The sequence below is a fragment of the Motacilla alba genome, chromosome 19 (genome assembly GCF_015832195.1).
Source record: "Motacilla alba alba isolate MOTALB_02 chromosome 19, Motacilla_alba_V1.0_pri, whole genome shotgun sequence".
In the NCBI taxonomy this organism is placed as follows: Eukaryota; Metazoa; Chordata; class Aves; order Passeriformes; family Motacillidae; genus Motacilla; species Motacilla alba.
The window spans coordinates 376,987-389,749 of record NC_052034.1 but is presented as its reverse complement, the minus strand read 5'-3'; the positions used below and the strand labels follow the sequence as shown (position 1 = coordinate 389,749).

The 12,763-nt window shown below is 50.4% G+C and overlaps 1 protein-coding gene across 2 annotated transcripts in view; it reads right to left on the bottom strand.

The window, feature by feature from the left end:
* Positions 1 to 12,763, bottom strand: part of CLUH (clustered mitochondria homolog) — a 32,504-nt gene that overhangs the window by 6,309 nt on the left and 13,432 nt on the right. For both annotated transcript variants that reach the window (XM_038157638.1, XM_038157637.1), the window contains exons 5-21: positions 12,622 to 12,749; positions 11,837 to 11,991; positions 10,891 to 11,016; positions 9,882 to 10,029; positions 9,135 to 9,227; positions 8,209 to 8,903; positions 7,455 to 7,672; positions 6,778 to 6,882; positions 5,942 to 6,042; positions 4,393 to 4,545; positions 3,728 to 3,790; positions 2,798 to 3,042; positions 2,019 to 2,103; positions 1,379 to 1,532; positions 925 to 1,064; positions 735 to 815; positions 23 to 148 (exon numbers count right to left, since the gene is read on the bottom strand). In XM_038157638.1, the coding sequence (XP_038013566.1) occupies positions 23 to 148; positions 735 to 815; positions 925 to 1,064; positions 1,379 to 1,532; positions 2,019 to 2,103; positions 2,798 to 3,042; positions 3,728 to 3,790; positions 4,393 to 4,545; positions 5,942 to 6,042; positions 6,778 to 6,882; positions 7,455 to 7,672; positions 8,209 to 8,903; positions 9,135 to 9,227; positions 9,882 to 10,029; positions 10,891 to 11,016; positions 11,837 to 11,991; positions 12,622 to 12,749 (2,816 nt within the window). The remainder of the gene's footprint in view (positions 1 to 22; positions 149 to 734; positions 816 to 924; positions 1,065 to 1,378; positions 1,533 to 2,018; positions 2,104 to 2,797; positions 3,043 to 3,727; positions 3,791 to 4,392; positions 4,546 to 5,941; positions 6,043 to 6,777; positions 6,883 to 7,454; positions 7,673 to 8,208; positions 8,904 to 9,134; positions 9,228 to 9,881; positions 10,030 to 10,890; positions 11,017 to 11,836; positions 11,992 to 12,621; positions 12,750 to 12,763) is intronic.

Below are 12,763 nucleotides of genomic sequence, written 5' to 3'. Positions count from 1 at the left end.
GACCCTTAAACAAAGTACTTACATCTAAGAGTGCCATTTCTGGGTGATCCTCCCCAAAAACCAACAGCATGAGGTAGCGTGCACGGTACAGCAGGTTCAGTGCTGTCGAGAGCTGGCTGTTTGCAAAGCAGTACAGAGCCAGGTGCATCTAGGTCAAGAGAAGGGACCCAGCATTAATGTAACGGGAACTAATCTCTCCACATCTTTCCTTAGCTGCACACGAATAAGAAGTTTTCCTCACTGGTTGAGGAAACTGGTTCAGTCACTTTGAAAAATGCAGTCTGCTGGCTGATGCACAGCCCCACTGAGGCGTCCCTGAGGACACAGCACTGAGGAAGCTGTGGGTTTATTTCAGTTTCTCTTAACACCCCTCACAGACTATTTCCAACCTGACTTGCACATGTATGTCATATTCTGACTGTTTTGGGGGGGATTCTTTCCTCTTTTTGTTTTAGACGTAAGCCCTGGGCCAAAGCCAGGAGAATTAATATATCTAAATAAATATGCAGCAAACACTAGAAACCTAGGTTAAGCAGGTCAATAGTGAGCACACAGGACACACTCAGCTTTTCACTTTGCAGGATCATAAAAGATGATGAAGTGGAGAATTCTGGAAAGAAAGCTGCAGAAGAGAGGAAAATGCAACTGTTTTCCAGCTGCAGACATGAACTAAGGCTGTCAGACTGCAGGCAGACCCCCGAGGTGCTGCTGCTCCCCCAGCTCCCCATACTCACATATTCCTGGATGGTGTTGGGGTGCTCGATGCCCAGGACCCTCTCGCTCATTAGCACCGCTTTCTGCTGATTGCTTAAGGCCTGAACAGAAAGAACAGAACCCAGGGCAAGTCACACCACGCTGTGAGCTTGAGCAAGCTTGGGGAAGGAATGAGAGCACTGAGGAGATCCCCTCAGAGCCCCTGCTCACCTCTGAGTAATCTCCCATGATATAGTTGAGCCGAGCTAGCAGCCTCAGGCAGGCACAGATTTCTACATGCATAGCACCATACACATTGTTGAACAGGTTTAAGGCTTCATTGATGAGCTCACAGCCCTCCTTCAAGAAACCTGAAAGAAGGTATATCCATATATACATATATAAAAATAACCTCTGACACTGCTGGAGATGGGAAGTGAGGGCAATGGTGGGATGCACAGACACGGGGTATCTGGGGTATCCTCGGGGCAGGATATCAGTGCCCTGACCCATCCTTGCTCATTGCTGCTGGCTTTATAGCAGGAGTGTTCCAGATGGTCTTGGACACCAGGATTCTCCACCAAACCAGGGTTGGCAGCGGTGTCCTGGTGGCCATGCCCCACATACCCTGCTCTTCCCATTACCAGTGATCATCCTGAGAGGCAGAGCCTCATGGGGTCTGTACCTTGCTGAACTTTTGCTTGCCCGCTCTGGAAGAAGTGGAAAGCATCGGAGGCTTTGGGGTTTACATGCTTCACTACAGGGAAGATGTTAAGAATATCCTCTTCTGTGAACGTGGGCTTGTGCCTGTTGTCGAAGTTGTACTCTTTCAGCAGGATCTGGAGGGATCAAAAAGAGTGGAGGGCACAGTTACCACTCCATAGGCACTTGGCAAGAAAAGGGGCAAAATTCTGAATGTGGAATCACAGTCAAAACATCTCCTGTACCATGACCTGGGACAGAACTCTCCAAGGTCAGATGGAGGTGTGCACCACCACCTGTGCATGGCAAAATGGCACCACAGTGACAACACTGAACCCGTGACAGGAGAGCTCATCCAGCTGTTGTCCCACAGCCCACAGAGGAGCAAGAAGGCAGTGCAATTGTACTGAGGCTGGCTGTTCTTCCAAGGGACGTGCCAGCCAGTTTACCCCAAGAGGGAACCGGCTTAGAAATCTGTTTCTCAGAGCTGGGACCTGTATTCCAACACCAACACCACCAAGGCCTTTAGGGGCTCATGCTGTGCCTGCAGAACACACTGCACTTACTCTTCATGTTCCTCACTACAGAACACGATGGCAAGGGAGGGAGGATGTGGATCTTACCTGGACTCCAGTTTTGAGGGAGATTTCACGGAGCAGGGTGATTTTCTGTAGATTATACACTTCAGCTGCTTGGTCAGCATTCTCACTGCAGAAAGTACACACAAGCTTCAGCTCTCGGGGGTTTCTGCTCAAGGCCATTGCTCCGTTGTGGGTACCTGAGGCACAGGTCCCTGTACAGCCAGGTCTAACCCAAACCAAGGGCTAACACTGCAGAGTTTGGGCTGAGTACCTTCAGCTCTTAGTGAGGAGCGAGCAGTCCCTGTCATGAGGGGATGATTGCTGTCCAATTGCCAAAGTTGGTTTATCCAACTAGCCATGGCTTTTCTCTTGGGCCACTTCATTGGTGCTTCCAGTTTAGCACTCACAAGGTGCCCCTTCCTTACTCCCCATCATTGGTCATGTACAGGAGCAGCTGTCCTTTTTCTGGAACAGAAGCTCCCTTCAGCCTAAATCACTGTTGATACAGACAAGTATCTTCTGACTATACTACTTTTGCTTCTCACCTTCTGATCCCTTCTGTACCCTTAGGAAAGGTTTCCCTTCCTCCTCTGCTTTTCATGGCTGCCTTTTCATCATAGGTTTCATCTGATTCAAAGTCTCACTTCCCCCTTCCTACTCTTTGCCCAATTTCTTTCCATTAAAGATCTGTGTAAGTCCCTCGAGGGTACAAATTTTATTCAAAAAAGAGAACAAATAAAAAAGGGAGGTCCTGTTAAAGAAGAAGAGCTACAGAAGGTTGGTGAATCCAGGGACAAGCCAGGGTCACCTGCTCCACTTACCATTCAAGACTGAAATCAAAATAGTTCTTTGCTTCTGAACAAATATTCTTCCATAGCTCCTGAGGGGTCATGCTTGCCCACGCAGTATTATCAGCATTGCCAAGGTTCCTGTTTTTCCTTTTCTTATTCTTCTTCTTGGAGACCAGCTCATCAGCTGGAAGATGGGCAATGGGATTTGGGAAGGAGCTCAGAAAACAGTTGAGGAAGTGGCTGATGGCAGCAGATAAACCTGACAGCTCCACACCCTAGAGGGAGACACCAGAGTCAGCCAGGAGAGACACTGCCATCCCACAGCACTGCTCCGACCCCGAGCCTCACACACACCCAGTCCTACACAAACAGGGCCACCTGCCACAGGAGGGACAGGAGGGCAGCACGTGCAAGTGGCACTAGCACAGACAGAGTTACAGTGATGGAGGATTAAGTGTATGCCACACACAGAAATGTAGTGTAGGCATAAATATTGGGCTGCTACCTGGGACACAGAAAGCAGAGAGTGCAAAGAAAGTTTTGGCACTGGAACCAAGCCAGGTGTATTGCTAGGCTGTGTGTGAACACGAACAAGGACATGTAGTGTTGAGCCAATTAAAAAGGCTTCTTAGAAGGGCAAAAGCAACACTGTTTAGGAGGGAAAAGTATGACAAGGAATACAAGCTGTGATTTCACTTTTAAAAGCCTCCAACATAATGAGTGAGGATCTGGGGAGGAAAAGCATGAATGATTGCTCTCCGGGAAAGCTTTCTTCAAGTGGGAACTTGTTTTCCCTTACATACAGGCCTGTACCTATTTCAGTGCTAATGAGCTTGTACTTCTCGTTGCCATGCAACCCCCAGAAGTGCCTAATGAGAGGAGAACCCCACACAGCTCTGTTTGTGGAAAAAAGTCATTAGGGAGGACATACGAGGCAAGAGGTCAGATTGCAGGTCATACCTGGAGGTACGTCTTGAAGATGTGTTTGGCTGATCGAGTGATCAATTCACTGATTCCAATTTTCTACCCAAAGGAATAAAGAACAGACTGAGTGCCTTGGCAAGAATATGGAAAAATACACTGGGCCTTTGAAAGTCTTTTAGCAATATGTGCAGAAGATACACTATTCTCCCTGCAGCACAGAACTGCAAAAGCATTTGACAGCTCTCCTGGAGCCAGTGAGGAGCCCCTGGCACCTCTGTGCCCACAAGCCACGGGTGCAGCTCAGCACAGCTCCAGCAGTGCTTCAGGGGCTGCCACAGCCCAGCCCCTGCCTGCTCCTGGGCAGCCACACTCACAACACTTCAGAGTTTGATCCAAAGCCCAGATGTGTCTTAGAGGCTTAAAAAATGCATGGCTGAAAATCCAACCGTGTTACTCACTATTACATTTGGGAATCCCTGAAGCAATTCTCCATCCCAAAAGATACTCACAGCTCCTAACATTATGAAAACCATTAAGGATTTGGAAAAAAAAAACCTCCCCAGCCACCACTTACAGGTGCTCCTCCCTCCTCCCCTGTTTTTGAAGCTGTGTATTTTTACACAACTGGCCAAGTGGGAATCTCCTTGGGACAGATGATGCCAGAGTGGTTTGAACTGTCTGATGTTAAGCCTGATGCTTACAAAGATGTGATCCAGCTGTGCGTGGCCGGGGGTCTTGCTGATGAAGTTGATCACCTTGCCCAGGTAACGCATGTTGATGCCCCTCTGGTGCATGGCCTCAGCCAAGGTCGCCCCATCCATCGGGAGCACCGTGTGATCCAGGCAGTCCTTGACCTGCAGGGTGCACACAGACTTTGGTTACTGAGCACAAACACGAAGGAAAGAACTTACATTTAAAAAATATTTTAAAAAAGCCCCACACCAGGAGGCAGGACAGGCATTCCCCAATGCCACTGCAGACACCTCCTCACCTGGGGCTGAGGGCTGCCCTGAAAGCAGGCCTGACCCCAAACAAGACTCTTTTGGTGGGGAACACCTGCTGTAACACCAGGGACCTCTCTTTTGGTGGTAACACCTGCAGTAGCCAGCCCAGTGTGGGCCGGGTCCTTGCCATGGGGGCCAATTTCACTCCTCTGTCTCATCAGGGAAGGAGCAGCACTACACTCTCTCAGAGGCAGAGGCAAAACAACTCCTACCTGTGCAAGTAGCAGGCCGACCCTTCTTTAAGGGCCTCACAGTCACTAATTGCCTTTTCCAATTAAAGGAGTACGTGGAGCTGTGCACACATAGCTGATAAGGACAAATGGCACTTGCATGTTAAGCTGTGCTGCAGTGCTGATAAACAGTTGTTTAACTCCTGTCATGGAGTAACACCAGCTCCTCTCTGATATGCACAGGACTGCCTGCTACAGCAGCTGGTCTGCAACCTGCTCCCACACTGCCTGTGCAGCGTTTTGGGTTTATATACTGGAGTATCAACTACCTTGTAATCAACAATCACCAAGCCCATTTCTGACTCACTCACCTCCTTTTTTGTTTCAAGACTAAATACCTGGTTCTGAAGGCTGTGCTGACTACAGAATTTGTGGATTTAGAGTTCAGAAGAAACTTTCCAACAAGGAAAACCCTGTTGTAACACAAGACCAACAAGTCCTGGACCTCTTGGAGTAGAGCTCATGAGTTCTCCCTGCCAGTTCCAGTGCCTGCTCTGACAGCTGCATTAGCCATCAGCTCAGCAAGCATCCCAGGAAGGGAGAAACTGGGATTTCTTATGTGGCCAGGTGCATGGAGAACATCCAAAACGCTTAAGACTTACAGAAGGAGTTTTTAATGACTGCTATTAGTTAAAACAATTTCCCAGTTCACTTCAAATTATTAGTCACTGACTGAGTCACAGCCAGGGTCAGCTAAAACAATAAGCTGTGAAGGATGCCCAGGGCTAGGGAGGATGGCTTATGTGGTCTCTATTGTCCCAAACTCTTAGCAATAGCTTTAATTACCAATGCCAAAAATTTTTTGTTGGATTGAGGTGAGAAAATTGTGCCATGATGTAAGATGGGAAAAGGAAAAGCCCTCGTGCCTTGCACGCAATGCTCATGCTGTTCCCTGTGGCCCCCCAGCAGTGCAGCTGCTCAGGTAAAGCTGCTGTCCCAGAGGTCACCAGGGCCACTGCTTGCTCAGAGCAGCCAAGCTCTGAGGGCAGCATCACTCCTGGCTCTGGGCTCCTTACCAAGCCTGGGATCTGGCATGACAGCAGAAAGGCAGCAGCATCCTTCAGCAGCTGCTTCTGATCCTGCACCTCCTCCTTGCTCGACTCAGGGAAGCGAACGCCTGGGAGAGGAGGAGAGAAAAAACATCAACCACAGCAACTCACAGAAACGTAACTGTCTCCCTGGAATGCTGGATGCTTCAAAACTTATCTCAAACTATAAATGTTCTGATGGGAAGAGCATTGCCTGCTGTGTTCAGGCAGTGGCTGGGCTGCTCAAACTCAGTGGTTTGGCTATTCTCCTGCAATGTGCCTGCACACTGCCCCAGTATTCACCCCAAGAAACACTCTGGGAGCTTCTCAATCTCTCAATAAAAAAATAGGGCTCCAAGTAATGGAAATTCACGCCTGTGCCTGATGTGTGCATGTGAAAGGGCACTGGGACTGCTCATTGAAATGTTACTAAAACAAACCCAGCCCTTCGCTGAGGTCCCAGCATCAGTCGTTCAACTACAAGTGTTATTTTTTCTGTAAACTATTACATGAGGATCAAATCTGATTTTTTTTCCCCTCTGCTTCTTTTCACGTGGTCTCACGGCTGGGATGCCAGAGAATCACAGGAGGATTCTTGGCAGCAACACAGCCCTCCCCCGGGGCCGGGAGACGCTCCCCTCGGCTGCCCTTGGCAGCTCCAGCGCTGCAGTCCAGGGCTGCTGCTGCCTCTCTTCTGCATCTGCCTGCACCCTGCCCAGCCCAGCAAAACCAGCAACAGTCTTGGCTGCAGCACAGTGTTTGTCTGCAGCTGGCTGGACACAGCCTCCCTCTGAAGGGCTGGTCCCAGCTCTGGGTACACCTACCTGGTGAGAAAATATCTGGGTTAAACCGAATATCAAATGATGTGTCACTAATGGAGCCTACAGCCTTGCAAGCGTTCCGAATCACTTCTCTGCTTTTGGGATCCACTGGAGCAGGAAGAAGAACAGAATACAAATGAATGTGGAGTTCAGGAAATGACAGACCTAGCTATTAAATTAAGTTTTGTTACTAAAAACAGCAATGATGGCGCATTCTGAAGACATCCATTGTAAGAACAATCAATTGTAAAGAAGAATAGCTGCAAAGTCTGAATAAGAGCACGTAAGATGACCCAAAAACCCCATGGATATCCCCACCTCCAAGCACATGCACTCAGAAATCCAAGCCTGGGGTTCCCAAAGGTGCCTGTGCACTGCTGGCCTCCTGCCTGGCTCCAGCCCTCTCCTGCACTCCACAGGCCAGCCTGGCTGAGCTCTTGCTCCCAGGGAAGAGTTGAGGGGCTGGTGGCCTTGCTGGGCTCAGACACCTCAGTTCCCCTGCCCGCAGGGGTGACTCGTTCATCAGGGTGTGAGCAGCCCTAACGAAGAGGCCGGGCAACACTGACAGGCAGCCAGTGCCTGTCCTGTTTAAGCACCATCAACCACCCCAAGCACCCCCGGCCTGGCGCAGCTCCCACCAGTGCCAGCCCACCGGGGAGCTGGTGCTGAGGATGAAATACCTGTTCCATCGTCGGACGCGATGGTCTCGGCGAGCTCCTTCACCTGGTCAAGCCCAGTCACGCTGTCCTCTATCTTCCCATCCTCTGACTCGGGCCTCTCGCTGTCTGCGGCGCCGTTCTCTGCAGAGGCTCCATTTTCCAGCGCAGCCGAGCTCTCCTGCTTGTTGGCTTTCTGCTGCATCAGCTGCAGCGCAGCCAGCTTCATGAATAAGAGATACCTGCAGCAAAGGGAAAGGGCAGCTCAGCACAGCAGAATCCCAGAGCACCACGCCTCTGGAACGTGTCCCACTCCCTGAGCTCCCCTGCCGCGCCAGCACCAAGTGACCCAAACATCCCACCACAAACACGCCTACAGCAGTGCCCACAGGATTTTTTCCAGCCTCTAGAAACAAATGTAACTTTCAGGACATTGAGAAAGCCTTAAAAAGAAGCATAAATCCTTCCCGTTCCCTAGCCATCAAGTGGAAAGGACACCTGCAGGGAAAGAACTTCGAGATGTTTGGACAGGAATCAACAATAATAGATCTAGACACTAAAACACAAACCACCTATTTCCCTGGCTCCCTGTCCAAATCCCTACTGTTCTCACTTCTTGTTAATTAAGCTCCTATAACTGCATTTACACAGCCAAGCAATGGGGCAATTAGCTGCTCACTTCTGGGAGCTCTGCTGGGACGCTCCCAGGACAGCGCAGCAAGGTCCTGACTTGAACCATGACCAGCTGCAGGTGGAGGAAGGGGGGAGCTCTGCTCACCTGTGTTCTACAAAGGCATCAACAAGCTCTTGACGGAGACAGCAAAGCTTGTGTCTGTGCTGCTTGGGGAACCCCATTTTCTTACATTCCTCTGGCATCTCCTCCCCTTCAACAGGCAGGAAGTTCAGATCTGGAGGGAAAGTGCGTAGCAGGTCCAGGATGTAGTGACGCCCATCATTGCCAATAATGCCTTTGCACTCTACTGAGGAGCACAGCTCCACCTCCTCATTCTTGTCGTTGAGAACTTTGTGCTTCTGGATCTTCAGCGGCCTGCTAGTCTTCTCCAGCAGCTCCAGGTACTTGGGGTGCGACACAACTGTCTTGCCAAAGTCTATTGACCCATAGATGACGCTCTGTTCCTGCTCCCGCTCCAAGATGCCAGGAATAATAGACTGAGCTGTCACCCTGTAACCTCTGTAATCCACCACGACAGTCCCCAGCGTGTACAGCCCTTCCACATCCACAGCATTGTAGGTCCGCACACCATTGAGATCATTGGTGGGAGCCACATAAGCAGCAACGTCTCCACCGAAGTCCTTGTAGTGGTCACGGACGTCAAAGCCCAGGCTGAAGAAAATGTTGTTCCAGATGAACATCTGCATCTTGGTCTCCTCGCTGGGGTTGATGGCCATGACATTGCCATCAATGACAGCCATAGCACCTCGCGTTGCTGCTGCAGTGAAGTCACTGTGAACCTGGAGGCACATGGAGAGACAGCAGGGTTAGGATGGGCCCCCATGCTCCCAAAGCTCCCTGCAAATTTTTCCTTTGCTCCTCTCCTCCCAATAGCCTTTCAGCAGGCAGGCAGGTCACTGGCTTTTACTGCTGTGAGCCTGGCTAGTGGCTTCAGTGCAAGTCCCAGGAGCCAGAACACAGGCAGCAAAGAAGGGGCTGTGCGAGGAGCTGCCTGCATATCCCGAAGTTACCTTGAAAATGGCTCGTTCTCTCAGCAGCCTCTCAGGCAGGTTCTTGCGTGGCAGCTCCCGTGTGGTCTGCAGCTCCTCATTCCAGTCTCTGGTCTGAAAGAGAGGAAAGCCTTGTAGGATGCAATGCATTGTGTGGGAAGGGGCTGGTGAGGCAGCATTCCTGCTTCACAAGGCATTTTAGGAGAGAAGGGAGAGGAAGGGGCAAGAATTCAGATTGCTGTGGGGCTCAGAGGAAGTGACTTAGCAGCAGGAATGAACACCCCTCAAAAGTGGACTTTATTCAACAGCAGTTTGGGACAGATCTGCATCAGCCCAGCCAGTGCAGGGGCACTGAAGGGGCAGCATGGTGCAGGTGCCATTAGCCAGGGCTGTGGGCACACTGCAGGCACGTGCTGCCCACGGCCAGCCATTGCTGCCCTGCACCACTTTGTGCTAGAAAGCTGCAGCTGAAGCACTTGGAGCAGTCTGCCTCCAGTGCAGTGGCAGTCTTCAAAGGGACATGGAATTTATAAACACCCGAGCAGAAGCTGCTCCTCTCAGTCACTTCTGTGCTCATGGAGCTGCAGCCTGAGCAGCACAGCCCCTGTAGTCAAGGGCCCTGTGAAGAACAAGGATTCCTGCAAGTTCTCCCTGATGACCAAAACCCTTCCACAAACAACAGAGGTTACTTTTTGGAAGTTAACTTGTTCCTGGCACAGCTGGCAGCAAAACTCTTGCCAGTGTCATCCGGCAAAGCCAGAGCAGTACCTGTCCAGGTATGTGCTCCTCGTAGCCCAGCCTGGAGGTGTAGGCGTCCTCTGCCCGGACACAGTCCATGGCGTGCTCTGCTTGCGGAGCCGTCCAGCTGTACACTTGGAAAGGAGTGGCTATCCTCTCAAAGGGGTGTCTCTGAACCCTAGTTTGGGAGAAACAACAATTACACATTTATAAAGGAAGAATCCTTTCAATTCCAAGAGAATGTTCCCTGTGCTTTCACACTGGTCCCCACAGGTCACGATGCCACAGCGGCGCACACTGGAAACCCAAGCACTGCCGAAGGGCTCCCGTGTAATCTGTCTGCTCTCAGCAGGGGCTGGGGCTCATCTGTAGCTACTTCTGGCCCAAGAAGCAACACAGTACAGCCATTTCTAAATGGCCAGATAGTCACAGTGGTGGCTGGAGGCCACTGCTAATTCCAGCCCTCGTCTAGTGTCACTTTCATCTCCTTAATGAAGCAGGAGCAGAGCTCCCAAAAGCCACACAATGAGCCTATCAATCCACACCCTGCTGAGCCGAGGCAGTTCATTAAGTGACTCTGAAGAATGACAGGCTTTTGCACAGGACCCACTGTCCTGGAGCAGAACAAATGGTCCCTGCAGCAAGGACAGGAGAATCAAACAATGCCTTATTGTTGTGTTATTATTATAGGAGCTAGAGGAAATTACAGAATATTAACATGCACAGACATGTTTAAAATAACCAACCTCTCGCCACTGTAAGCCTACACAAAGCCCTCTTGTGTTACTTTCACTGATATTTATGCTTCAGTCTCTTTTGTGGATCAGGGAGATCCTCAGAGTGCTGCCCTGTCGTTCAGTCAGGTGCTCTGGTCCTTGCAGCTTCCACTGACATGCCCCAGCCACCCACCACTACACGAGCTCAGAGAAGCACAGCAATCCCTGCTGCACCAGTGGCATCCAGCTCCCCAGAACCAGCTGAGCCTCCCCAACTTCACACTGGGCTGCTTAAGGAACTAGAGAGGAAGAAGCACTGCTACCGTTTCTTCTGCAGAGCAGAGAAGTTTTTTTTGAAGGTAGGGCTGATCTGGTTAAGTAGTTCCACCAAGGAATGACTGAGAAAACTAGGGTTTGCAGGTTTGGGATTGAAGTTGTATGCAGTAGACCTGCAAGAGAAAAAAAAAAAAGAAACAGTCCAAAGCCATTGTCATACCTGAGACTTTCCACACCCTAGGACCATGGAACAGACTGAGAGCTCCTCATACATGCACAGCATCAAAGGCTGCACCATGTGCCCCTGCCTGTGGGAGACAGACCATGGGGCAAGGAGGCAGATGGGCAGCAAGGACCTTACCCAGTCTCCCTGCATAAACAGCCAGTAATCCGGTACCTGGGCCTGATGGTTTTTTAATTTAGACCTTTTTCAGCCATCCCCAGGATCAAGAGATTCGATAGCTGGGAAGGACTGATTTCACAGAACTTCCCAAACACACCAAAGGTGCCTTTGCTTAACAGAGAAACCCCTCAGCACAGCCGCTCCAACAGGCATAGCTACAACAGGCTCTCACAGTAACCATTAAAAAAAAAACAAAAAAAGAAATTATTTGTAGTCAAATCTGCACCCAGCTCAGGGAGTTCTGACAGGCCGTGCTTTTGCTTCAGGGCAAAATGAGATGGTTGCAATAGTCAGGAAGGAACTTCCTCCCAACTCAAAATGCTCTAAATAGCTGATGACATTATGGGATGCTTAAACTTTCCCTAAAGCACCAGGCATTTAGCCACTGTTGAGAAGTGGTAGCAGGCATAACTGAACAGCCCAATCCAGTATAGCAACTCCCACAAACCCATGTGAGCAGCAAATTAAAATAGGCTGCTTCTGCCACAGGGGAAAAAAAAGAAAAAAAAGAAAAGCTGCAACTGTTTGTTTACGAGTTGTTTTGCAGTTGGCTGCTGCAGGGCAGGACAGGAGGAATCTCAGCTACTCACTGATTCAAGTAAAATCCCCGGGTGGAGGCAGTGATGCTGACGTGCCGATCCTCCACCGTGATGACGTACAAGTACATGAGGTCCCCGTGCATCTTCCGGTTACCGGGGGGAGGGTTCCAGCCGCTCATCGTCAGTACCTTTAGGCACTGCAAAGGCTGCAGCAGAACACAACACAAGCAACTCTTGTCAGCAGGGATTAATTTCTTTCAGTTGGAGTCACTCAATGTACACGCCAGATCCCTTTTACTTGCTGCCCTTGCTCGAGTCCAGAAACAGAGCTTACGAACGCACCTGGTCTCCAGAGCACAGCTTCCTGAGCCCTCTGCAGTCCACTAGTCTGCCTTTCACACCACGAGACATGGGTGAAAGCAGACACCCTGGGCCTTTGGGCTGCACAGGGTATGGATTTCTTGCTGTACTCGTTTTCAAATGGCAGCTTCTAAACCAGAATCCGAGTGGGAGGGCATGGGAAGGCTAAGGGCAATCTGTAGTGACCTGCAGATCCTGTCTCCAGGACTTTGCAGAGGAATGCTGCTTTCCCTTCTCTGCCACCCATCCCAGCAAGCCTGGCCCTTCCACACTCTGCAGATGTCCAGACTCCATGTCCAGTGTTTTGCACACCAGCTCCTGGACTTTATTCTTTTGGCTAAGCAGTGCTATCCCAGCGCTTGTTAAGCACCAAGCAGAACAAATCCCAAAGTCCACTTCAGCTCAGCTTTCAATCCCTGACCACCAGTTTGCTGTGAGCAATGTGCCAGCAGCTGTTTGACACAGGAGAACTCTACCTTCCAGTCTCTGTTCTGGGGCTGAAGGGCACACAGGGGCCTCTCTTTGCTACCTGGCAGGATATGTTCAGGAGGGGTGCAGTCAATTTGTTCCATTTCGGTACCTTTCTTCTTCCGTTTTCCACTGTCTAGAATGGACAGA